At 54.9% G+C, this 26,776-nt stretch overlaps 1 protein-coding gene across 1 annotated transcript in view; it reads left to right on the top strand.

Annotated features, from left to right (window-relative positions):
* LOC127033156 (butyrophilin subfamily 2 member A2-like) overlaps positions 1-21,448 on the top strand; it is a 32,033-nt gene extending 10,585 nt beyond the window's left edge. Inside the window, exons 7-13 of the mRNA XM_050920960.1 lie at positions 545-1,053; positions 13,931-14,057; positions 15,213-15,494; positions 15,844-15,957; positions 16,997-17,017; positions 18,172-18,195; positions 19,753-21,448. Coding sequence (XP_050776917.1) covers positions 545-1,053; positions 13,931-14,057; positions 15,213-15,494; positions 15,844-15,957; positions 16,997-17,017; positions 18,172-18,195; positions 19,753-20,390 — 1,715 coding nt within the window. The 3' untranslated portion in view covers positions 20,391-21,448. The remainder of the gene's footprint in view (positions 1-544; positions 1,054-13,930; positions 14,058-15,212; positions 15,495-15,843; positions 15,958-16,996; positions 17,018-18,171; positions 18,196-19,752) is intronic.
* The last annotated feature ends 5,328 nt before the right edge of the window (positions 21,449-26,776 follow it).

Genomic DNA, 26,776 nt, shown 5'->3' with positions numbered 1-26,776 from the left:
GGCAACTGGGAGTCAGGACTTCTGGGTTCTAAGATTGGCTGTGAGAGGGGAGAGGAGTCTAGTAGTTAACGAAAAGTGGGGGCTGGGAGTCAGGACTCCTGGGCTTTATCCCCAGCTCTGGGAGGGAAGTGGGATCTGGTGAGTTATCAGTGGGCAACTGGGAGTCAGGACACCTGGGTTCTAACATTGGCTGTGGGAGGGGAGAGGGAACTAGTGGGTTATCGGTGGGCAGCTGGGAGTCAGGACTCCTGGGTTCTAACAGTGGCTGTGGGAGGGGAGAGGGTCTAGTGGGTTATGGGGAAGTGGAGTCTGGGAGTCAGGACTCCTGGGTTCTGTCCCAGTCTGGGAGGGGCATGGAGAGTTGTGGTTTAAGCAGAGTGCACCGTGCTCCTAGGCAGATGTTTCTCCCTGACTCCCAGCTTTTGCTGGAGTTTTGCTTTAAAACGTCTCATTCTCCAGCTGGACCAATTTAAGTCTTTGAAATGAGCAAACTGCCTTCCCTGAAACTGTCCTCACCCTCCGCCCCCCATCTGTCTGTCTCTAGCGGACGTGACCCTGGACCCGAGAACAGCTCACCCCAGTCTGGAGCTGTCTGCAGAGAGGAAGAGCCTAAGGAACACAAGTCTGAGACAATCACTGCCTGATGGCCTGGGGAGATTCGACGTTTACTCCTGCGTGTTGGGCTCCGATGGCTATGAGTCGGGGACGCATTACTGGGACGTAGAGGTGGCCAGCACAGGGGGCTGGGCTCTGGGCGTCACCAGGGAATCTGTCAGCAGGAAGGGATGGTTCAATTTCAGCCCCAGGCAAGGCACATGGGCCATCCAGCTCTCCAGGGGCCAGTACCGAGAAGTCACTGCAGAATGGAGCCTGCTGGACCAGTCGCAGAGCCCTGGCAAGATCAGAGTGTATCTGGACTATGAAGGAGGGGTTGTGTGCTTCTACGATGCTGACACCATGGCCCTCCTCCACACCTTCACTGCCTTCTTTACTGGGAAAATCTACCCGTTCTTCTGGGTCTGGTCCGTAGGGACCTCCCTTAGACTGTGTCCCTGAGCCTTTTCCAGCCAGATTGCTGCACATGCAAACCTGCCGACGCAACACACCAGCCACCACAATGGAGGGAAGGGTGGAAGAGACGCATGTGGTGTTGGTATGGGCTGTAGCCGTGTTTTATTAGTGATGACCCCTTGCTGTTTTCACACTACGTGAATGGGAATAAACCTGTTCTTCAAAAAAGAAAAGTAAATTCCATCACACGCAAAGGTAACAGCCACCTCTGACAAAGTGGAAATGGTCTGTGATATTTTTATGACATTTATATGTGCCTCAGTTTCCCCTACATGCTGCTTTGTTACTCAGTGGGGGAAAAGGGCTGTTTGCTCTCAGAGCAGGTTAAGAGACATAGGTGTGGGTGTTGCCCGGCTGTCTGGGCCTCAATCCCCATATCAGTGGAGCAACTGGGAATACCATGGCAAATCTAGTCACCAGGACCTTGGCACCTACCATCCAAGGACCTAGAGGGAGATGGATTCCGTCTCCAAAGGGAGCAGAGCAACTGCTAGCTGGAGAACAGAGGACTGGAGAGTCAGGAGGAGCGGGTATAAGATTTGGCTGCTCACCTGAAGTCTGACCAAAGAGGTCAGAGGGGGAGACAGATGGAGCTTGTCCAGGGGGGTGCACTACAGCTTGGCTGGGCTCTGGACTGACCAGAAAGGTCTGTACTTTAATGTTCAGTTCTCTGTGCTAACCTAAGGACTTCCTAGGCTGTGTCCAGCTGACTAATAAACCTGACTGTTTGGACAATGCTATTTGAGTGTCACTGCAAATCCTGGCTGAGGTGCGTGAATCCCTGAAGCGTGGACAAGTCTCTACGAGAGGGGTGGGCAAACTACAGGCTGCAGGCCAGATCCAGTCCACCAGCCATTTTAATCCAGCCCTCGATCTCCCACTGGTGCAGGGTATGGGGTTTGCCCCACTCCGGTGCTCCAGCTGGGGAGCAGGGTTGGGGGCCGCTCCGCGTGGCTCCCAGAAGCAGCGGCATGGCTCCTCTCTAGCTCCTAGGCATAGAGGCAGCCAAATGCCATCCCCGACAGCTCCCATTGGCTGGGAACCACAGCCAGTGGGAGCTGCAGGGGCAGTGCCTGCAGACAGGGCAGCGTGCAGAGCTACCTAGCTATGCCTCTGTGTCGGAGCCAGAGAAGGGACATGCTGGTGCTTCCAGGAGCCACTTGAGGTAAGTGCCGCCTGGACTGTACCCCTGAGCCTCTCCTTGTGCCACAACCCCCTGCCCCAGCCCTGATCCCCCTCCTGTGCTCCAAACCCCTTGATCCCAGCCCAGAGCACCCTCCTGCACCCCAAACCTCTGATTCCCAGCCTCACCCCAGAGCCCACACTCGCTGTACCCAACTCTCTGTCCCAGTCCTGATCCCCCTCCCACCCTCCAAACCCCTCGATCCCAGCCTAGTGCACCCTCCTGCACCCCAAACCCCTCATCCCCAGCCCCACCCCAGAGTCTGCACCTCTAGCCAGAGCCTGCACCTCCTCCTGCCCTCCGAACCCCTCAGTCCCAGCCCAGAGCACCCTCCTGCACCCCAAACCCCTCATCCCCAGAGCTTGCACCCCCAGCCAGAGCCTGCACCCCCTCCTGCCTTCCAAACCCCTCAGTCCCAGCCTACAACACCCTCCTGCACCCCAAACCCCTCATCCCCAGCCCCACTCCAGAGCCCGCACCCCCAGCCAGAGCCTGCATCCCCTCCTGCCTTCCGAACCCCTCAGTCCCAGCCCGGAGCACCCTCCTGCACCCCAAACCCCTCAACCCCACCCCAGAGCCCGCACCCTCAGCCAGAGCCCACATCCCCTGTACCCAACTCTGTCCCAACCCTAAGTCCCCTACCACACTCCCAACCCCTTGGCCCTATCCCCGCCACATTAATTTTGTTACGTACACCAATATGAAGGTGATGTGTGACACATCACCTCCATATTGGTGCACATAACAAAATTCATTCTGCACATGGCTGGGAAAAATTAGAGAGAACACTGGCCAGGTGCCCAGGTAACGGGATCCGGTAACCAGACTGCAGCGGGTCAGCACCCAATTTCTCTCTTCTTTTTGCTGCTCTGTCTCTTTTCCAAAGCTGGAGAAGTGTGGTAATGAATGGACAAAGATAAAGAACACCCCTGCCCCCTAGCTGTTACGTGATTATTATTTATGGTTGTGTTTGTAGCATGGCAGCGCTTGGGAGCCCCTGACACAGGCCAGACCCAGTGACACCAGGACCGGGTTTACAATGGCACCAGTGGTGCGGCTAGTGGTGCCAAAGAGCCGGGCCCATGCTCAGAAGGGGCCCCAGCCTGCTCTGCTCACACTGTGCCCTGAGACCCCACCAAGCCGCTGGCTCCCGCCCTGCCCACCACTTGCTCCTCTTGGCCTGCCAGCCAAGGGCTCCTCTCCACTCCCAGGCCCTACCTGCCGGCTTCTGTCTGCCACCTGGCCAGACCCCAGGGCACCTCCGGTTCCGGGCAGTCTCTGCTTCCCACCACCTGAGGGTTCTGCCTGTCTCCCTGGAGCTGAGTCGCCTGGGATTGGTGCAGAAGCCAGGCCAGTTTTGGCCAGTTGTGGGGGGACAGTGTGGGGGCTTGGCTCGGCCCATCCAGGCACGTGGGTCCTGCAGGAGCCCGCCCGGGGCAGGCCCTGGCCTGGCTGATTGCACCACTCCCAAGGGGCTAGAGCGATTCCCTGCCCCAGGACCAGCTCTGGTTGCATGGGCAGCTCAGTCTGGCAGACACGGTCACCTCCCAGAGGCCTGGTGAGTGCAGCCGGGAGGTAGGGTGTGGAGGAGTGGGTCTCTGGAGGGCCTGGAGGGAGGGGGTGCTGGGCTGTGAGGGGGCGGGGAAGATCTCTGTGTATTGGGGCACAAGGGAGTGGGGGTTCTGTGTGGGGTGCTGGGGATGTGGGCAGGGAGGTGCTGGGCAGAGGTGGTGGTGTGCAGGGTGCTGTGGATTTGTGGCAGGGTCTGGGGGGGTTGCTGGGTATAGTGGGTCCGGGGGGTTATGGCCATAGGGAATCGGAGATGTTTTGATGTTGGTCAAGGGGGCTGTGTGACATGGCATGGGCCCACCCTGAGGGGAAGGGGCACACTGGCAGCACAGGGCTGGGCAGACCAGTGTGGGCTGTGTGGCACAGCATGGGCCCACCCCTGAGGCGAAGGGGCATGCTGGCAGCACAGGGCTGGGTGCGCCATTGTGCGTCTGGGAACTGCTGGTTTGTAAATAGTGTGCTTGCACTGGGCTGGGCAGAGCGGGGCCGTCCCTCCCATGTCATGGCCCTGACCTGCCCCTTGCTCCAGGAACCGACCAACACCTGTGATGAAGTGGGGCTGTTCTTAATGTTCCCTCTGAATACTGTGGGGGGGCGTCAGTTCCTGGCTGACCCTCTGTCACCTAGCAACTAATGGCCAAGCCCTCCCCCCCCCCGCCAAGGGGATGCTAAAGGTGTGGGAGAACAAAGAGTTCAGGTGGCCTCCTGGCCCGGGAAAAAGACAAAGTCCAGAGAGGAGGGGCTGGAGGGGATTGTCAGTCTGGAGCTGGCTGGGGATGAGGAGTCAAATGCAGATGTGGGGGTCTGGCTCACTGACCCCCAGAATGGACCCGGCCAAGGGGTCCAGCTCACGGTACCTACAAGCTCTGTTTTAGACTGTGTTCCTGTCATCAGATAAACCTCTGTTTTACTGGCTGGCTGAGAGTCACGTCTGACTGAAAAGTGGAGGGCCGGACCCTGTGGCTTCCCCAGGACCCCGCTGGGGCGGGCTCGCTGGGGGAAGCGCATGGAGGGGCAGAGGATGCTGAATGCTCCAAGGAGAGACCCAGGAGGTGAAGACGTGTGAGCTTCTTGCCCTGAAAAAGTCTCCAAGGGAGAGGAGGCTCCCCAAAGTCCTGACTGGCTTTGTGGGGAGCAGTTCTAGAGCATCACCCAGGGACTCCGTGACAACACCCCCACACACACATACACCACGCTCCATTGCATCCATGGGGGGCCATAAGAACATAAAAACGGCCGTTCCAGGTCAGACCAAAGGTCCATCTAGCCCAGTATCTGTCTGCCGACAGTGGCCAATGCCAGGTGCCCCAGAGAGAGTGAAGCTAACAGGCAATGATCAAGTGATCTCTCTCCTGCCATCCATCTCCATCCTCTGATGAACAGAGGCTAGGGACACCATTTTTACCCTTCCTGGCTAATAGCCATTTATGGACTTAGCCACCATGAATTTATCCAGTTCCCTTTTAAACCCTGTTATAGTCCTAGCCTTCACAACCTCCTCAGGCAAGGAGTTCCACAAGTTGACTGTGCGCTGTGTGAAGAAGAACTTCCTTTTATTTGTTTTAAACCTGCTACCTATTAATTTCATTTGGTGACCCCTAGTTCTTGAATTATGGGAATAAGTAAATAACTTTTTCCTTATCCACTTTCTCAACATCACTCATGATTTTATATATCTCTGTCATATCCCCCCTTAGTCTCCTCTTTTCCAAGCTGAAGAGGCCTAGCCTCTTTAATCTTTCCTCGTATGGGACCCTCTCCAAACCCCTAATCATTTTAGTTGCCCTTTTCTGAACCTCCTCTAGTGCTAGAACATCTTTTTTGAGGTGAGGAGACCACATCTGTACACAGTATTTGAGATGTGGGCGTACCATGGATTTATATAAGGGCAATAATATATTCTCAGTCTTATTCTCTATCCCCTTTTTAATGATTCCTAACATCTTGTTTGCTTTTTTGACCGCCTCTGCACATTGCGTGGACATCTTCAGAGAACTATCCACGATGACGCCAAGATCTTTTTCCTGACTCATTGTAGCTAAATTAGCCCCCATCATATTGTATGTATAGTTGGGGTTATTTTTTCCAATGTGTATTACTTTACATTTATCCACATTAAATTTCATATGCCATTTTGTTGCCCAATCACTTAGTTTTGTGAGATCTTTTTGAAGTTCTTCACAATCTGCTTTGGTCTTAACTATCTTGAGTAGTTTAGTATCATCTGCAAACTTTGCCACCTCACTGTTTACCCCTTTCTCCAGATCATTTATGAATAAATTAAATAGGATTGGTCCTAGGACTGACCCTTGGGGAACACCACTAGTTACCCCTCTCCATTCTGAGAATTTACCATTAATTCCTACCCTTTGTTCCCTATCTTTTAGCCAGTCTCAGTCCATGAAAGGACCTTCCCTTTTATCCCATGACAGCTTAATTTATGTAACAGCCTTTGGTAAAGGACCTTGTCAAAGGCTTTCTGGAAATCTAAGTACACTATGTCCACTGGATCCCCCTTGTCCACATGTTTGTTGACCCCTTCAAAGAACTCTAATAGATTAGTAAGACACGATTTCCCTTTACAGAAACCATGTTTGGTGCCAGGCACACAAAAGCTTAATCCAGCCCTGTGTGACACTTGGGTCTGGTCTACACTGGTGGGAGGATCAATCTAAGATACGCAACTTCAGCTACGAGAAAAGGATAGCTGAAGTCAACGTATCTTAGATTGACTTACTTCGCATCCTCGCTGCGCGGGATCGACGGCTGCCACTCCCCCATCGACTCTGCTTCCGCCTCTCACCCTGGTGGAGTTCCAGAGTTGACGGGGAGTGCATTCGGGGATGGATCGATCGCTACCCAACGGTCTGGCGGGTAGTGTAGCCATACCCTAGAGGTGCTGTCCGCAAAAAGACAGAGGAAAAATAATCAAAGAAAGCTGTAAGTGAGTCATTTGGGTTCTTCCATTCAGTGGCAAGAGAAGGGGGAAAACCTGGGGAGAAACACCACCAAAGTCTAAAATATTTTACAAACCCAAATGAAAACCAGCATTCAGCACAACAGGAAAAGTGCCTCGTTCCAAAATTCCCCATGGAAAACATCAACGATGACACCTTCTTGGGTGGGGGAAGGATTGGGTTGAAACATTCCCAGTCATGGTTCAGTGTTTATTATCTGGGTTGTACTAGCCCCGTCACCGAGAGACATCTAAGCTGGAATAAAAGACCCATGGCTGGCCCGGAGCAGCTGCCTCACGCTTGTGGGGCTCAGGCTGTGGAGCTAAAAATTGCTGTGTAGACGTTCAGGCTAGGGCTGGAACCTGGCCCCTGGGACTGTGCAAGGGGGGAGGATCCCAGAGCCAGGACTCTGATCCAAGCATGAATGTCTACACAGCAACTTTTAACCTCTGAAGCCAAGTCCCGTGAGCCCGACTCAGCTGACCCAGGCCAGCTTCAGCCATGCAGTGGGGCTTGTATTCCAATGTAGCTGTAGTCAATGGGGCTACAGCCCATGTCAATGGTCTATAGCCCCATTGGAGTTATGGGGCCAGATCTCCAGCTGGGTTCATAAAATCATAGAATCATAGAACTGGAAAGGACCTAGAGAGGTCATCCTCTGCATTCATTGCAGGACTAAGTATTATCTAGACCATTCCTGACAGGTGTTTGTCCAACCTGCTCTTAAAAATCCCCAGTGATGGAGATTCCACAACCTCCCTAGACAATTTATTCCAGTGCTTAACAACCACTCTGACAGTTAGGAAGTTTTTCCTAATGTCCAACCTAAACCGCCTTTGCTGCAATTTAAGCCCATTGGTTCTTGTCCTGTCCTCAGTGGTTAAGAAAATTTTTTCTCCCTCCTTGTAACAATCTTATATGTACCAGAAAACTGTTGTGTCCCCACTCAGTCTTCTCTTTTCCAGATTAAACAAACCCAATTTCTCCAATTTGTCCACATCTTTCCTGAAATGTGGTGCCCAGAACTGGACACAATACTCTAGTCAAGCCCTAATCAGCACGGAGTAGAGTGGAAGAATTACTTCTTGTGTCTTGCTTACAATACTCCTGATAATGATGTTTGCTTTTTTTGCGATAGCATTACATTGTTGGCTCATATTTAGCTTGTGATCCACTATGACCCAGATCCCTTTCTGCAGTACTCCTTCCTGCCACAGACAATTCCCATTTTGTATGTGAGCAACTGATTGTTCCTTCCTAAGTGGAGTACTTTGCATTTGTCCTTATTGAATTTCATCCTTTTTACTTCAGACCATTTCTCCAGTTTGTCCAGATCACTTTGAATTTTAATCCTACCCTCCAAAGCACTTGCAACCCCTCCCAGCTTGGTATCATCTCCAAACTTTACACACGTACTCTCTATGTCATTATCTAAATCATTGATGAAGATATTGAACAGAACCAGACCTAGAACTGATCCCTGCAGGACCCCACTCATTATGCCCTTCCAACATGACTGTGAACCATAGATAACTACTTTCTGAGAACAATTTTCCAACCAGTTATGCACCCACCTTGTAGTAGCTCCATCTAGGTTGTATTTCCCTAGTTTGTTTATGAGAAGATCATGAGAGATAGTATCAAAAGCCTTACTAAAGTCAAGATATACCACATCTACCACTTCACACTATCCACGAGGCTTGTTACCCTGTCAAAGAAAGCTATCAGGTTTGTTTGACACATTTGTTCTTGACAAATCCATGATGACTGTTATTTATCACCTTCTAATCTTCTATGCGTGTTTGCAAATTGATTGCTTAATTATTTGCTCCATTATCTTTCCGGGTACAGAAGTTAAGCTGACTGGTCTGTAATTCCCCGAGTTGTCCTTATTTCCCTTTTTAGATGGGCACTATATTTGCCCTTTTCCAGTCTTCTGGAATGTCTCCCATCTTCTATGACTTTTCAAAGATAATCACTAATGGCTCAGATATCTCCTCAGTCAGCTCTTTGAGTATTGTAGGATGCATTTCATCAGGCCCTCATGATTTGAAGACATCTAACTTGTCTAAGTCATTTTTAACTTGTTCTTTTCCTATTTTAGACTCTCAACAATGGGCCGTAGCTCTACTGGAGTCAATGGATCCAGATCCCCAGCTGGGGTCAACGGGCCATAGCTCCATTGGAGTCAATGGGGCTAGATCTGCAGCCAGGGACAATCAGCATCACTCCACTGGAGTCAGCGTCCCTCTGATCAGAGCTCCCAAGCTTGCTCTGTAAGTGAGTGGGAGCTTGCTGGCTAGCAGCTATCTCCTTCCCACACCCCTCCATCATCCCAGCCCTGGCACAAAATCCATAGCCCTAGTGATTGCCACCAAAAGAGCGAGATACCACCCCCTTTGCTGCAGCAACGGCTCAAAATTCTACCGGGTCATTTGAGATCCAATACTGAGGGGGCAGCGCTGCCTGTGCCCAGCTCCACTGGCGGCCCGGAGGGAATGGGGCTGAGAGCGAGGTGGTGGTTTGCAGGACAGCGGGAGAGGCAGGTGCACCTGCCTTGAGGATATTGACCGGGGCCCTGGTGAAGGGAGGAATTGCCCCAGGGCTAAGACCTGGTACAAGATCTAGTTGCCATTTATGCACCCCAGGGGTGTGAGAATTCACCACCCTGATACCTCCAATCCGCCCATCTGATTTGGGAGTGCTCAGAAATCCCCTTTCCCTGGACCCGCCAGAGGACCCCAAGATAATGAGTGACACCCAAGACTGGCTGCTCCCAGACAGGAGACAGGTTGGTGGAAATGGAAGGGGGAGACATTCAAAATGCTGCCTGAGGAAATGGGGTGGCTGGCTCTCACTTTTCCCTGTGTCATGCACGGTTAGCCTGTGGGAGTCCCTGCCACTATGTGTCACTGTGAGATTAGCAGGACTGGGGTCCAAGAGAGGAGTGGATGTTTGCATGTGTGTGGTTTATCTTGCTAGGGCCCCATCACCAGGGCCGGTGCAACCATTTAGGTGACCTAGGCGGTTGCCTAGGGTGCTAGGATTTGGGGGGTGGCATTTTCTTTGGAAGCGACCATGGCGGCCGGATCTTTGGCTGCCCTGGTCACCGCCGGCATTCAGGTGGAGGGAGCTGAGGCAGGGGAGTGCGGGGAGGGCTGTTTGCAGCAAGTAAGGGGAGGCAGCACGCAGGGGAACTCCCTGCCCCAGCTCACCCCTGCCCCGCCTCCTCCCCGAGCATGCCGTGGTTGCTTCACTTCTCCCGCCTCCCGGGCTTGCGGCACCTAAGCTGATTGGTGCTGGAAGCCTGGGAGGCAGGAGAAGTGAAGCAGCTTTCCCCTGCTCCACCTCCTCCCCGAGCACGCCGTCGCTGCTTCACTTCTTCCGCCTTCCAGGCTTGCGGCACCAACCAGCTTAGGCGCTGCAAGCCTGGGAGGCGGGAGAAGTGAAGAATCCACGGTGTGCTCAGGGAAGAGGCAGGGCAGGGGTGAGTTGGGGCGGGGGGTGCCTTAGGGTGGAGGGTGGGGAGCTGCCACAGGGGGGAGGTGCCTCAGGGCAGGGGCTTGGAGACAGGGGAGGGCGCAAGATGGAAGTTTTGCCTAGGGCATGAAACATCCTTGCACTGGCCCTGCCCATCACCGGGCTGTTACACCTGCCACTGCACAGCTGGTGCTGTTGGAAATCGGACACTGGGCAGGCTAGGCCCACTGATCTGTTCTGAGGCAGATGGGTGTGAGATACCGGCTGGCTGGACCCACTGATCTGTTCTGGGGTGGCAGGGGGTGAGATACCGGCTGGCTGGACCCACTGATCTGTTCTGGGGTGGCAGGGGGTGAGATACCGGCTGGCTGGACCCACCGATGTGTTCTGAGGTGGCGGGGGGTGAGATACCGGCTGGCTGGACCCACCGATCTGTTCTGGGGTGACGAGGGGGTGAGATACCGGCTGGCTGGACCCACCAATGTGTTCTGAGGTGGCGGGGGGTGAGATACCGGCTGGCTGGACCCACTGATCTGTTCTGGGGTGGCAGGGGGTGAGATACCGGCTGGCTGGACCCACCAATCTGTTCTGGGGTGGCGAGGGGGTGAGATACCGGCTGGCTGGACCCACCGATGTGTTCTGAGGTGGCGGGGGGTGAGATACCGGCTGGCTGGACCCACCGATCTGTTCTGGCGTGGTAGGGGGTGAGATACCGGCTGGCTGGACCCACTGATCTAATGTGGGGTGGCAAGGGGGGCGGTACCAGACTGGCTGAGCCTGTGGGTTTGACCTAGGGTTGCCAACAGTCCCTTATTACAAGGGACGTCCCTTATTTCTTCATCTCTGTACAACAAGACGGCGACTTGCCAAATGCTGCGGAAAGCAGCAAGAAATGCCCAGGTGAAGGTAGAAGTGCTGCATGATACACGGGGTTCACAGCTTGGGTCAGTGGCTCTCAGCACACCCCCCCATACACTTTGTCCCAGCTGCTCGGTGTTCTTATTAATGATCATAATAAGAGGGGGAGGGGGGTTAGAAAACAGCCCCTTGGTTTTGAACCGCAGTTTTGGCACTGCTGGGGGGGCAGAGAATCAGAATCATAGAATAACAGGGTTGGAAGGGACCTCAGGAGGTCATCTAGTCCAACCCCCTGCTCAAAGCAGGACCAATTCCCAACTAAATCATCCCAGCCAGGGCTTTGTCAAGCCTGATCTTAAAAACCTCTAAGGATGGAGATTCCACCACCTCCCTAGGTAACCCATTCCAGTGCTTCACCACTCTCTGAGTGAAAAAGTTTTTCCTAATATCCAACCTAAACCTCCCCCACTGCAACTTGAAACCATTACTCCTTGTTCTGTCATCTGCTACCACTGAGAACAGTCTAGATCCATCCACTTTGGAACCCCCTTTCAGGTAGTTGAAAGCAGCTATCAAATCCCACCTCATTCTTCTCTTCTGCAGACGAAACAATCCCATTTCCCCCAGCCTCTCCTCATAAGTCAAGTGCTCCAGCCCCCTAATCATTTTTGTTGCCCTCTGCTGGACTCATTCCAATTTTTCCACATCCTTCTTGTAGTGTGGGGCCCAAAACTGGACATAGTGCTCCAGATGAGGCCTCACCAATGTCGAATAGAGGGGAATGATCACATCCCTCTATCTGCTGGCAATACCCCTACTTATACAGTCTAAAATGCTGTTAGCCTTCCTGGCAACAAGGGCGTACTGTTGACTCATATCCAGCTTCTTGTCCACTGTAACCCCTAGGTCCTTTTCTGCAGAACTGATGCCTAGCCATTCAGTCCCAAGTCTGTAGCAGTGCATGGGATTCTTCCATCGTAAGTGCAGGACTTTGCACTTGTCCTTGTTGAACCTCATCAGGTTTCTTTTGCCCCAGTCCTCTAATTTGTCTAGGTTTTTTTTTTTTTTTTTAAGAAAGAGACCTTCTAGAAAATTAAAATGTATTACCAGCACACAAAACCTTAAATTAGAGTGAATAAATGAAGACTCGGTACAGCACTTCTGAAAGGCAGGGCTGCCCAGAGGGGGCGCAAGAGGGGCAATTTGCCCCAGGCCCCGGGCTCCGCAGGGGCCCCCAAGAGAGTTTTTCGGGGCTCCTGGAGCGGGGTCCTTCACTCGTTCCGGGGGGCCCGGAAAACTCTTGTGGGGCCAGGCCCCAGAGCTTGTTCTGTTCCCGGTCTTTGCCGGCAGGGGGGTCCTTCCGCTCCGGGGTGGAAGGACCCCCCGCCGGCAAATTACCGCTGAAGAGGGACCCGCCACCAAAGTGCAGCCCAGTCTTCGGCAGTAATTCAGCAGTGGGAGGCCCCCGCCATGGGTCTTCGGGGCACTTCAGCGGCGGGTCCCGGAACGGAAAGGCCCCCCGCCGCCGAACAGGGCTGGCTCTAGACATTTTGCCGCGCGGGGGGCCACTCTGCCGCTCGCCAGTCCCATGGCTCTGGTGGACCTCAGGCAGATGTGCCTGCGGATGCTCCATCGGAGCCGCAGGACCAGCGGACCCTCCGCAGGCATGCCTGTGGGACGTCCACTGGAGCCGCCTGCCGCCGAAGGCCCCAGGCCCCCGGAATCCTCTGGGCGGCCCTGCTGAAAGGTTGCCGACCCCTGCTCTACACAATGAACACGAGCTTTTTTTTTAATCCAAAAAGGGGATTTAAGGGAGGGAGCGGGAAGGTCAGAGTCCGCCCCTGCTGTGCAGAGCAGCCCAGCCCCAGCCACGCGATGTCTGGCTGTTCCGGGGCGGGACGCAGTGGCCAGGCTGGTCACGCCTCCGAAATGCTCCGCCTGGTTCCAGTGTTTACAAACCCCCGGGACATCCCGCCTGCCCTTGAAACCGCCCCTCGGAGTGAGCTCCCGGACACACTTCCTGGGCCAGCTGCCTCCAGGAAAGGGAGATTGTGAGCCAACCCGCACAGCTGGCACGCCGCCTCCCAGCCCCCTTCCGCCGGTAGGACTGGGGGAGCCCTTCCCCCGGCAAAGAAAGGGGCGTCCTGCCCAGAAATCCGGGGGGCTCCGGGGCACAACGCCAGGAAAGGATCAGTTGCAGCGGCGCTGGAACAATGTGCACGGGCGGGGGAGGGCTCTGGAATGTAAATCCCGGGAAACCATTTCCCCCAGGGGGTGCGGCAGCCCCCGGGGCTTATTCACCAGCCAGGGGAGGGAAGGGCGGTTTCTCCATTTCCCCACTTTGTAATGAGTTAATTAACTAGTTTCTCTGCCGCTGAATTACTTTTACCGCCATGTTACTGGCTGTCACTTCCTCCAGCTCAGAGGAGCAGCTCAGTTAAGGGGTGGGGCGCGGGGCGGGGTGACTTTCACTTTGACATTTCTTCCTCCTTTCTGTACTGGGGAGGAGGAAAGTATGAAAAGCAGCCAAAAGTTGGGCTTTTGCTGCCATTTCAAAGCAAAACGCAGGGTGGAAAAGCCAGATAAACGCGCGGGGCGGGGCGGGGGGGGCTTCCCTGGCAGGTTTTGGTGCTGACGGTTTCTGTGGAAAGTGAAAATAATTTCTTAGGAGAAGATGCTGATTTTGCAGGAGGCCCAGTTGTTTCAAGGGGTAAGTTTTTGGTTGACGAACTGACCCGCTGGGGACTCACGGGTGTTGTGCTTTCCCAGTTCCTACGCGGCTGAGAAGCCTGATGCCCCCTCTGTGTGGTGACTAGTGCTCTGTGGCAGTGCCAGGAGATGTCTGCCAGAGGCCCGCAGGATGGAGAACACCCTATCCCGCTTTCAGGCCGTACCAGTTGCCCTCTGCCTCCTCCTGGGCATTGGGACAGCAGCCCCAGGTGAGACTGCCATGTGTGCCAAGGGGACACTGTCAGGATGTGATCCAGTCTGTTCCAAACCAGCGCTTCCCCACCTCCAGTGCAATTTCACAACTGCTGCATCTCAGTTCCACATCCCAAGGGTAGCACAGGGCCCAAACCACCTCGGGTGGCCAGTGCCCAGCGAGCCATAGGCGGATCGAACCATCACAAGGTGCTGGGTGCTAGAGAAGATGCCTTGTTGGTTAGCGGGGCAGTGCTCCGAGATACACCTGTCACCCTCTACTGGGGCTCGTCTACACCCCACAATTCACCAGCGCAAATGGGTTAAAAGCTCTCTAGTTAAACTGGCCCTACCACTAGTGTGGGCACCTCTCTGGTGGCTTCCCACTAGTTCTCCCAGTTGGCCTCAGGCGTGGAAATTGATGAGTGTGAGCTATGTGGCTAAAAGCCAAGTTTAAACTGGTTTAAGAGCATGCACACGTGCATACATGCACCCACAGCTCCAGTTAAGTCTATTTCACATCATGGCTGTAGCTAGACCTCCTCATTCTGGGCTTGGTCTGTAATAACACACTCACATGCTGGTTTTACACTTCTTCAGCGCATCATAGAAGCCCATAAGGGGAGCAGAGTTGAGGTTGTTCAAGCCTCTGGAAATCTGACAGCTCCTGACTTTGAATACTTGATTGGCTACCTAGTATTTTTTTGATGTAGTGTCATTGGAGGTAATTACTGTTACAGTAGCACCTAGAGATACCATAGTGTCTGGCGCTGCGCAGACACGCGGTGGCTGAGATCAGAGCCCCGTCGGCCCGGGCGCTGCGCAGACACGCGGTGGCTGAGATCAGAGCCCCGTCGGCCCGGGCGCTGCGCAGACACGCGGTGGCTGAGATCAGAGCCCCGTCGGCCCGGGCGCTGCGCAGACACGCGGTGGCTGAGATCAGAGCCCCGTCGCCCCGGGCGCTGCGCAGACACGCGGTGGCTGAGATCAGAGCCCTGTCACGCCTCTGCTCCTGGGGCTAGATCCCCAGCTGGGGTCAATGGGTCACAGCTCCATTGATGTCAGTGGGGCATATCCACGGCTTTGTAAAGTGCTTTGAGATCACTGCTATCACAGATGTGTTAGTCATTCTTACTATGTTAACTTTTTGCTACTGATTGTCCATCCCCCAGGCTCTGGCTCAGATCCCATCCTGCACGTGGCTGGGCACAAGGACTCAGGGGTGTGGATTTTGTGTCTCTCTGCGGGCTGGTACCCAGAGCCTCGTGTACTCTGGAGGAATGGCCGTGGGGAGACCCTGAGCCCCGAGTCTGAACAGAAACCGCGCAGTGACGACGGCCTATTCAACGTCTCCAGCTCCTTGGTGGTGCTAGAGAGCTCAGACCCAGCACTGACCTGCACCATCAGAGCTGGCTTCTCTGGCCCAGAGAGAGAGACGACAATTCGTATCACAGGTGGGCTGCCCGCAAACCTCAGGTTCCTCCCTGATGCTTACCCATGTGGCGTGGCCTCATTGCAGGCAGGGGTGACTCCGGATCGACCCTGGTGGAGCTGAGATCGGAATCCAGCCCTGTCCCCACTGCAGGCAGGGGTGACTCTGGATCAACCCTGGTGCAGCTAAGATCAGAATCCAGCCCTGTCCCCATTGCCGTTGGGGAGTGACTCCAGACTAGCCCAGGGCAGCTGAGATCAGAATCTGTCTCTCAGCCCTCAGTACTTCCATTGACTTCACCTTTCCCAGCAAAGTACTGAGGAGCGCTCTCACTGCTCCTCTGAGAAGCTGCAATGTGTGTTCTCCCTTAGGGCTCTTCCCCAGGCACGCCCCGGAAATGATGGCCTTTCTCATCCTTCTACCAGTATCTCTCTTCCTCGTGCCCTTGGCGGTTTATCTCTTCCGAAAGCTCCAGGTTCTCAAAGGTAACAACCTCATTCCAGGCAGTGCAGTAGGGAACATGTTTCATTGACAGGCCCATACTTCTTCCTAGGGGACCGTGTGGGTTACAAACAGAAAATTCCATAAAAACCACTTCTTTCCTGGAAGGTGGAAGTTAGTCACTCCTGTGCAAACAAAGCCAGGCCCCCATTGTACTAGGCGTGGCACAGACACACACACTGACTGAGATCAGGGCCCTGTCGCGTTGGGCGCTGCACAGACACACAGTGACTGAGATCAGGGCCCCATTGTACCAGGCGCTGCACAGACACACAGTGACCAAGATCAGGGCCCCATTGCGCCAGGCACTGCACAGACACATGGTGACAGCCTCCCTCCCCTAAAGAGCAAAATAGAGAGTCAAAATAACCAAAGAGTGGGAGGAGAAACTGAGGCAGAAAGAGCGGCAGTGTCTTTCCCAAGCTCTCCAAGCAGTTCAGCAGCAAATCCAGAAACCAAAGTCAGCACTTCTAAAGGCCTTTTCAGTGGTCTAACCATTGGCCCATGCTGCCTCTTTGGCTTAAATTAGGGGAAAAGCTGAGAGGAAGGAGAGAGATAAGCCCAAATGATTGTGCCTAAGCCCTGCCCAGCACCACGGATCCCAGGGAGACTGGCTATTGGGCGAGCTAGTCCCTGCATTGTGCCTGGCCAGCCGCATCTCTCTCTCTCAGGCTTGATCGACTGTATGGCCTCCGGCAATGAGGCACTTTCTGGAGGGTTTCCGGGAGCACAAACCTGGCTAAGAATTTCTAGAGGGTGAAAATGGACACCCACTGAGGGGCTGGGCCAATGGATTCTCCCTGGCTGCCCCCTCTAGGACGCACATGCATTTCCCTAGAGCCACGCGCACCCCTTGGTCTGTCCCAGGAGGCGGGAACGGGATGGGAATGGCGTGTCTGCTCAGTGGGGAGGTGAGAGAGAAACAGCCGTAGCGGGACAGTAGAAATGAGCCACACGGAGCACAGGAAATCCCCTTTCAGTGTTGCTCCTGCTCACAGCCTCACCTCTTCCTTTCTCTTCCAGAGGAGACGTCCAAAGAGCGCGGTGAGTATTCCCGGCACACGATCACTCGTGTCTCTATAACATCGCCTCAGCGCCCATCGCATAATAGTTTATCAGGGCAGAACCGAGAGATCCCACCCGAGATCAGGGCCCCGTCGCACTGGGCGCTGCACAGGCACACAGTGACCAAGATCAGGGCCCCGTCGCGCTGGGTGCTGCACAGACACACAGTGACCAAGATCAGGGCCCCGTTGTTCTGAGCACTGCACAGACACACAGTGGCCGAGATCAGGGCCCTGTCACGCTGGGTGCTGCACAGACACACAGTGACCGAGATCAGGGCCCCGTTGTTCTGGGCACTGCACAGACACACAGTGGCCGAGATCAGGGCCCTGTCACGCTGGGTGCTGCACAGACACACAGTGACCGAGATCAGGGCCCCATCGTGCCGGGCACTGCACAGACACACAGTGACCGAGATCAGGGCCCCATCGTGCCGGGCACTGCACAGACACACAGTGACTGAGATCAGAGCGCCGTCGCTCCTGGCGCTGCACAGACACCTGCATAGCCAGGAACGAGGCTGAGGGACATGGAAGAGGGTGAAGGACCAGAGATGCTTCAGAGGCTGGAGTGGGGAAAGCAGAAGATGCTGTCTGGGGCCAGAGTCAGCTGAGGTGGAGAGAGATCTGCAGGGGATGACTCCCAGTGTGGGATGAGTCCAGACCCACAGCTGCTGCCAGTTGCTGTGATCATGTTCACCCAAATGGAGCAATGGTTGGTTGACACCAGCTGGGGTTCTGGCCTGCTTGCTCCATTTTCTCCGGTTGCTGGAATCAGACTCCAGCCCAATGAGTGTGCGAGCTGGGGTTCAGTATAGGGCTGCTGAGCAAATGGGAAGGAATTTCCTTCAGTAAAGTTTCAAAAGATTTTTTTTTTTAAATTTTCATAGAAAATTTCAGAGAGTTTTTTTTAGCAAATAACTGAAAATATTTGCAAACTAAAACTGTTCCTTTACTTTAAAAAATTGTGGTTTTGTATTTAAAAAAAAAAAGAATTTTGAACAAAATGAAAACTTTCATTGGGGAGAAAATGGCTGGGATTTGTTTAAAAAACCCAACAACTTAGATGGGATTTGTTTCATCTGCTCTCTCTGCTTCCCCAGCTAATTGTGACCTCCTTTTTTATCATTGCAGAATGGAGACAATTTCTTGATAAAGGTAAAAAAAAAAAAATGTTTTCTACTTCTCGCCGGTACTTGCATGATTTTGACTCCTGCTGTCTCTGAGCTCCCTCCCTGTCTTCCATGTATTGACTAGTTCAGACCAGAGGTAGGGCTCGAAGGAACAGTGCCCAACTCCCTTTGGTGCCTAAGTACCTTTGAGGAGCTGGGCCTAAAAGGCTTGACCACAGTCATCACACTGAAAGCCTGGATCTGAGATTCCTGTCTGAGCTTAGACAGTGGATCTTTCCCAGGCTGGGACCATGAGGACGGGTGTTATGAACTGGGGCATGGGCAGCCAGGCCTTGTGGTTGGAGCTGGAGTCAGTGGCTAGAAACAGTGCTGACAGAGCCGCGTCAGGGCCAAGGGTCAAGAATGGAGCCGACTGGGCAGGACAGGGGGCAATGCTGGGAGCAGGGCTGACCCAGGAGAGATCGCAGCTGGGGGCACATGGGTTGAGCAGCCTAAAATCTGTTGTTGCTGGTGGGCGAACATTCATGCGTGATCAGGCAGCCCTGCGGTGACTCGGCTGTGCTCCCAGGCTGCCTGGAGACTGGGGGACAAGTGCCGCTTCCAGCCCTCCCTCTTGACCCCGGGAGCTCTGCTGGGTAATACAAAGCACAGGACACCACTGCAATATCTGTCAGCTTTCCCTAGCAAGAGCATGGAGATGCAATGACCTCTGTAGATGGCCCCAGTGAGATCCTTCCTGGGCACAGGGCTTGGTGGAAAAGAGGGGTCTGTTCCCATGAAAAAATCCAAGTAAGATTTTTTTTTTCTTTTTTTCATTTTTGTTCCTGTTTTCTATGGATAATTCTGACTCTTCATCAAAATGTCAAAACCTGAAACATTCCAGCCAAAAATCTTCCTAGTTTGGTGTTTGGATGCAAATTATTCGGCTTCTGACCAAAGTATTCTGCATTTTAGATTAAAATGATCTGGTTTGGGGCCAAAATATTTTGGGCAAACTCTGGTTTTGGGACCAAAGCGTTCTGGATTCGGATGAAGCTTGTCTGGCTTTTTGGCCAAAATATTTTGGTTTTAGAGCATTTGGTTTTTCAACAAAGCATCCACTCTGTCCCCAGAAAGCAGGCGCAGAATTTTAGAACATAAGAATGGCCAGACTGGGTCAGACCAAAGGTCCATCTAGCCCAGTATCCTGTCTTCAGACAGGGGCCAATGCCAGGTGCCCCAGCGGGAATGAACAAACAGATAATCATCACGTGATCCATCCTGTTGTCCAGTTTTTCCAGCCAAAAACTGTTCCCATGGAAAAAGCCCACTAGTGTCCCATTCAGAGGTCCTCCCAAAAGAGGTTGACTACTTGGGTCAGAGAAGATCCAGATCATGCTTAGCTCCATTTTGCAGATGGGGAAAGCGAGGGGGAGGGAAGGGAAGTGACTGACCCAGGTCAAGCAGCAGGCCTGAGCTGGGAATAGAACCCAGGTGTCCTAGTGCTTTATCCACTAGGCCCCGTAGCGAGAGACTTGAAGAGCTGAGCAGAGAGGAGGTACTGCTGTGACCTGTCCTAGAGCCTGTATCCATCTGCCTGTAGTGTCCCTGTCAGCAGCAGAGGTGACGCTGGACCAGAGCACCGCCAACCCCTTCCTGATGCTCTCAGTGGATGGCAGAAGTGTGACATGCGGCATCCTCTGGCAAGACGTCCCCAAGAGCGACCGGAGATTCGACCCCCTCCCCTGTGTCCTGGCCTCCCAGTGCTTTGCAGATGGACAACACTACTGGGACGTGGAGGTTGGCTGGTGGGGAGACTGGGCCACCGGGGCAGCCCGGGGCTCCATGGAGCACATAGGGGCATTCCAGCTGTCCCCAGATGTGGGGGTCTGGGCCCTGCAGTGCCAGGAGGGGGAGTGGAGCGCTCTCACCTGCCCTGAGACCCCGCTGCAGCTGGAGTCAGCACCCAGGATAGTCCGGGTGCATCTGGACTGCAAGCGGGGCAGCCTGGCCTTCTACAATGCTGAGAGCATGTCACATATCTTCACCTTCACTGGCTGTTCCCGGGAACCTCTCTTCCCCTTCTTCTTGCTCTGGACCTCTGGGACGCAGCTCGCCATACTACCTCCGGGGCAGAGAAAGGCCATGGAGAGGGACAGGACAACGTGCACAGTAACACCCAAACTGGGAAAAAGGCAGGGCAGTCTTATAGAACTTCTGATCACGCCAGGGCAGAGTTAAGGGTGTTTGGCTGGGAATTCCCTTGCATTCAAAGGGGCAAAATTAAGAGTGTTATATTCCTTTGTCTTCCAAGGGGCAGAGTTAAGGGTTTTTAAACAGGAATTTCCGTGCAAAGGGACAGCATCTGTCTTTGCTTCAGCATCTTTGGTTTCTTTATTTCAGTTCCTTTCTGGTTCACTTTTGGGAATGAAATGAACAGCAGCTATTCCTGACCCCTGGGAATGGCCAGGGGCCCTTAACCCCTATCTGACCAGGAAAGACAGGGGCTAATTGTCATGGTTTGATCCTTGACAAGTCCCCCGTGGCCTTGGAAGAAAGCAGAGTCTGGGGCCAGGCAGGACCAGAGCAGACCTGCTCTGCTGGGTTTGGGAAGGAGGCAGTTCAGAGGCTAGAAGCTACCAATCAAACTTTTATTCCAGTGAAAGAGGATGTGGGAGTCAAGACGCCCCACTCGGGGTGGCCCTGTGACAGCAGCCAGGCCTGCTTGTGTGTGTGCATTTACCATGATTGTGGACACAGCACGGTCTGTGCAAAATCCGAGCCCAACCGGACACGTGTTCCCTGTGTGCAACCCCCCCCCCCCCACATGACCGTTACTACGGCAGTGCGGAACACAGAACTATCCATTCAAACCCACTGCACTTATAGATGGAGTTGGGTGGGAATGGGGAGGCATTGCCCCCCCCCAACGTTGTATATATTGATAGTGGGGGTGGGGACACAATTTAAAGGTTTGTACACCCCTGAACAGCTTGAGTCATGGCCCCTTGGGCGGCAGCCCCCCCCCGCCCCATTACCCTCAGTCTCCCCTCCCAGAAAGCAGTGGCCCCTCCCTGCAGCACCCAGCTGCTGCTCCTGCCTCTCCCTGCGGGGTGTGGCTAGCAGTTCACCCAGCCTCCAAAGGGGGGGCTACTCTGAGTCAACAGGAAACCCACACGCAGGAGTGAGGCAGCCCTGCACCCACGCATGGCCCTGGTTGTGACGATATTAATATGAACTGGGATCATACAGATCATTGTTGCAACCAAGGTCCTGTTGTGGCACCAAATCTTGTATAAATGGGGTAAAATAAGGTGTCTAAGACAAGGTTCTGGTTGCTGGTTATGATTATGCTGTCTGTGTGCAGGTATCATTTTTGTATTTAAAGTTACAAGTATTGGCTCGATACTGTCTGTATTTCAAACTTGTGCTATGCTTTCGGGTGACACCCCAGACAATTTGATGTCTGCTCCGCCTAGCCTGCTTGATGGCCCATTAAGGACCATCAGCTGTACAACTGACCGACTGAGAGAAAGCAAATACACCTTGTGACTCAGCAAGGCATGCAGGCACATGCCTATGGACAGAACTCTACGGTTTTTTCATGCCATGTGCTAGAATGCTTGTCTTTGGGGCAAAGAAAGCAGAGACCACATGGCAAGAGACTATAAAAGGCTGCTGCAGCTCCTCCATCTTGTCTTCAGTCCTGCTTCTTACCTCTGGAGGGACTTTGCTACAAACTGAAGTTCTGAACAAAGGACTGTTGATCCATCCCATCTGGGGATGTTCTCCAGAGACTTGATTTGAACCTGCAGTTTATTCTATCACTGCTACAAGCCTGAATCAGGAACTTTGCCATTACTGTATGTAATTGATTCCATTTAACCAATTCTAGCTCTCATCTATATTTTTCTTTTTATGAATAAACTTTTAGATTTTAAAGCATGATTTGTGGGTAAGCTCTGATCTGTATATTGACTTGGGCCTGGGGCTTGGTCCTTTGGGATCGGGACAACCTTTTTCCTTTTACTGGGGTATTGGTTTTCATAACCATTTGTCCCCATAATGAGTGGCACTGGTGGTGATACCAGGAAACTGGAGTGTCTAAGGGAATTGCTTGTGTGACTTATGGTTAGCCAGTGGGGTAAAATCGAAGTCTTCTCTGTTTGGCTGGTTTGGTTTGCCTTGGTGTGCAAAGGAACCCCAGCCTTGGTCTGTAACTGCCCTGCTTTAAGCAATTTGTCCTGAATTGATACTCTGTTGAGTCCCACCAAAGCCAGCATCGTTACTCTGGTTAAATTCTCCTCACCCTCCAGTTCCCTGTGTGAGATCTGAACAAACACCAGTACAGGCGCCAGGCCCCACAGCACAGCAGTGACCCCCAGCCCTACAGCCTCAGGCAAGCTGGCAATTTGCACCCCCATGCACGGTCCTGGTGGCCTGGCTGGAGCTGCCCCCATACAGAAGTCAATCTAGGCCTATGTGTGTGCTCCCCGCCCAGGAACAAGGGGCGGCTGTGCGTGCAGAAAGCCAGATTGCTCAACACAGCCCAGGCCCGCCTGCCCCTGTCCATGAGCCACAATGTGGCAGCAGCTGCTAAGGAATGCAGGATGAGCTGAGTTATTGTCTGGCCACTTGGGGAAGGCAGAGGGAAGTGTGGGGCGGGGCTGGTCTCCCATCTCTGCTGAGCTGGGGCCAGTCGGGCTCCACTCTCAGACCCCGCTCTCCATATGTCATGCTAGCAGTAAAGGGCTGTCAACACAGGGCAACCAGGAGTCCTGTTCCCAGCTTCCCCCACTCTATCCACTAGACCCCACTGCCCTCCCAGCACCGGCGATAGAACACAGAAGTTCTACCCCTCCACACTATAACCACTAGACCCCATTGCCCTCCCAGCACTGGCGATAGAACCCAGGAGTCCTGCTCCCCCCCATGCTATAACCACTAGACCCCACTGCCCTCCCAGAGCCAGGGGTAGAATCCAGGAGTCCTCACTTTACTTCAGCAGCCCCTGGTCCTACACCCAGGCTTACATTTCTCCTGGACTCTGCTCCCAGCCCTGGAGGGAACGCCCAACCCAGTAGCCTCCTGCAGCAAACAGGCGGAGAAGGGGGAACACGCACACACACACACACATGCATGCGCGCACACACACACACACAGAGCAGGGCACTGTGGTGGGGGGAATGGCTGGGGATTGTGTGACAGGGAGACCTGGAGCCAGGGGAAGGGATGGTGAGAAACGGGAAGCATATGTATGGGGAGAGTGGGTGATTGGCTGGGTCGCTGGCCAGATCCTCCCCCCATAAATACAGCCCCCCAACAACTGAAGCAAACCCTCCCCTTCTAGAGTCCATCCTCAGCCCTGCCCCAGACACCCTGCCTGTCCCTCGTCCAGGCCCCTCTGCACTCCTGGTCTCTTCTCACCTCACTTCCCACGGTGAGCTAAGAGCTCTGTACAATGGAGGCCAGCAGAGTTATGGGGAAACTGAGGCACAGGCCAGGGAAGTGACTGGCCAAAGGTCACCTAGCAGCCAAATGGGGAACAGACCCCCAGCGTCCCAGGTCCATGCTGTAGTCCAGCCTGCCACCCCCTTCTATGATCTGTCCAGCTCCACTGAGTCTGGGGGCCTCATCCCAGTGGTGGAGGGGATCTGTGGCCATGTCTTCTTGTGGGGCAGGTGAGGGGGCCAAATCCCTGGAGACTGGGCATCCCCGATGTCCCTGGCACTGTGGGGAGATGAGCTGGGCTTCCCTGGCAGGGGCACTAGGCCCTCCCTGGCATGGCTCTGTGTGTCCCCCCCCCATCCCATCCCCCTCTGGCCCACCTGACCTCTTCAAGGAGCCCATCTCCCAGGCGGATGGGGGATGGGGGAGCTGCCTTGGGGCCTGTAGCCCATCAGCGCAGCCTGTGCAGTGTGATGTGGCAGGTGAGAGCATCTCTGGCCTGGGGCTCTCTGCATCCCTGGGAACACAGCAGGGAGCGTATGTGTGTATGCATGTGCATGTGTGTGAGTCAATGGGTGTGCACATGTCCCCACTCGCACTGTGGTTAGAGCCAGTGTTCACAAGTGTGCAAGTGTCAGTGTGGCTGGTGCTGAATTTGTGGCTATGCATGTGTATGCATGTGCAAAATTAATATGTCAGTGTGTTTGTGAATGGTTGTATGTGTGTATGCACGTATGTGTGTGTGTGTGCATGAATGGTTTGGGGGGGGCATGTGCGAGGGATTGTAGTTTCCTGAGCACATGCAGTGTGTGTGGTTTGTGTAGTGTGTGCAGAGGAAGATGTGGTGTAATGTGTGTGTGTGCATGGTGTGCAGAGGGTGAGTACAGTACGATGTGTGTGTGTGTGCAGAGAGTAAGTGTGATGAGTACGTGTGCACGCATGGTGTGCAGAGGGTGAGTACAATGCGATGTGTGCGCTGCAGTGTGTGTACACAGTGTGCACGCACAGTTCAAGAGGTCTCTGAGGCCAGGCTGCGTGGACTGGGTGTCACCCCGTGCCCAGCACATCCAGGGTCACTCACCCACTAGAGAGCGAGGCACAGACTCTGGGGACTGGCTGGACCTAGTGAGTCAGGGAGGGAGAGATCACAGCTAACCCTGCAAACCCATCACACCCCACCCCTAGGCTTCCCCCAACACTCACCCAGGGGCAGGACTGGGGCTGGGGTTGCAGGAGGCTGTGGTTTGGGGTTGAGGGGCGCTGGCAGAGCTGAGGGGAGCCCATGGCTGGGCTAGCAGGGGCTGCAGGTTGGGGGTGAGGAGGGGCACTGGTAGGGCAGAGGGCTGGGCTAGCAGGGGCTGCAGGTTGGGGGTGAGGAGGGGCACTGGTAGGGCAGAGGGCTGGGAAAGCAGGGGGCTGCGGGTGAAGGTTGAGGGGCACCAGCAGAGCTGGGGGGGGTGTCAGGGCTGGGCTAGCAGGGGCTGCAGGTCAGGAGTGAGGGGCACCAGCAGGGCAGGGGAATCCCAGGGCTGGGCTAGTAGGTGCTGTGGGTTGGGAGTGAGGGGCACTGGTAGGGCAGAGGGCTGGGATAGCAGGGGCTGCGGGTGAGGGTTGAGGGATAGCCGCAGAGCTGTGGAGGTCAGGTCTGGGGTAGTAGGGTCTGTGGATGAGGGTTGAGAGGCACTGGCAGAGCTGGGGTGGGGATCAGGGCTGGAGTAGCAGGGGCTGTGGATAAGGGCTGAGAGGCACCGGCAGAGGTGGGGTAGGGATCAGGGCTGGAGTAACAGGGGCTGTGGGTCAGGGTTGAGGGGCACCAGCAGAGCTGGGGGTGGTCAGGGCTGGGGTAACAGGGGCTGTGGATGAGGGTTGAGAGGCACCGGCAGAGCTGGGGTGGGGATCAGGGCTGGAGTAGCAGGGGCTGTGGATAAGGGCTGAGAGGCACCGGCAGAGGTGGGGTAGGGATCAGGGCTGGTGTAACAGGGGCTGTGGGTCAGGGTTGAGGGGCACTAGCAGAGCTGGGAGGGGGTCAGGGCTGGGCTGGCAGAGGCTATGGGTTAGGAGCGAGGGGCACCAGTAGGGGGCTTCCATGGCTGGGCTAGCAGGGACTGTGGGTTGGGAGTGACGGGCACCAGTAGGGCAGGGCAGGGGGCTTCCACGGCTGGGCTAGCAGGGGCTGTGGGTAGGGAGTGAGGAGCATGGGCAGAGCCAGTCTCTGCACACACAGAGACACCCCCGGCTGAGCTCAGCTGGCGCTGGAAGGCAGATCACAGCCACTGCCTGTTCCCAGATCAAAGCGCCCCTGGGCTCCTGCAGCTGAACAGGGCACAGTGGGGAGCGGGGCTGGCAGCTGAGACTCGGATTAACCCTGCGCTGCCCAGGGCCTGTGCCACTCCGCCCTGGCATGCAGGGGAGGGGGAGTTAACCCTTGCATGGCTGAGAGGTAGTGAGGGGAAGAAGGAGCCCAGCGCTGGGCACTGCAGCGGCCTGGCCAGTGTTGGGTTGGGTGTGTGTGGTGGGGTGTCCCATGGGGGTCTTTCTGGGGCAGAGTCACAGAGCGGAGGGGTGGGATGTACTTGGTGGGTGGGAGGGTGTCAGGGTTTCTGAGTCTCTGTATGTCCCTCAGGCCCATCACAGCAACATCTGGGCCCCCCGCACTGGCCCCTCACTGAACACTCTGGGGCAGGCCCCCACCAAGATACAAAGGGGAAATCGAGGCATGGGGAATGGGGCAATGTCTGGCCCAAGGTCACATTGGACGTCTGGGACACCACTGGGGATAGAACCCAGGAGTCTGGCTCCCCAGCCTCTCTGGGCTCAGGTTGGGGGCATGGGGCTGTAGTCATGGGGCTTTGGTGCTGGGTGGGCAGGGGTTGGGGAAGAGATTGAGGGAAAGGCATTGAGTCCAGGGGTGGGAGGAGAGTAGGGGTGGGGGAAGGGCAGGGGAATGCCAGTGGGCAGGACTGGGGAGCATCCCTGATAAGAGGGAGGGGGGAACAAGGGCTGGGGGCGATAGCAAGTGCCCCTAGAACCTCTGCAGAGCTCCAGTGGTGGGAGGGGAAGGAGGGGGGCAAACATGAGGCTGGTGTGGGGCCATATGTGGGGAAGGGTGTGGAGCTGGTGTGGACGGAGAGCGGCTGGGAGTGGAGATGGGGCAGGCTGGGAGCGGGGTTGGTGTGGAG

Source organism: Gopherus flavomarginatus, chromosome 12 (assembly GCF_025201925.1).
Source record: "Gopherus flavomarginatus isolate rGopFla2 chromosome 12, rGopFla2.mat.asm, whole genome shotgun sequence".
NCBI lineage: Eukaryota > Metazoa > Chordata > Testudines > Testudinidae > Gopherus > Gopherus flavomarginatus.
The sequence above is the reverse complement of the archived record's forward strand: the minus strand, read 5'-3'. Positions and strand labels throughout refer to the sequence as shown.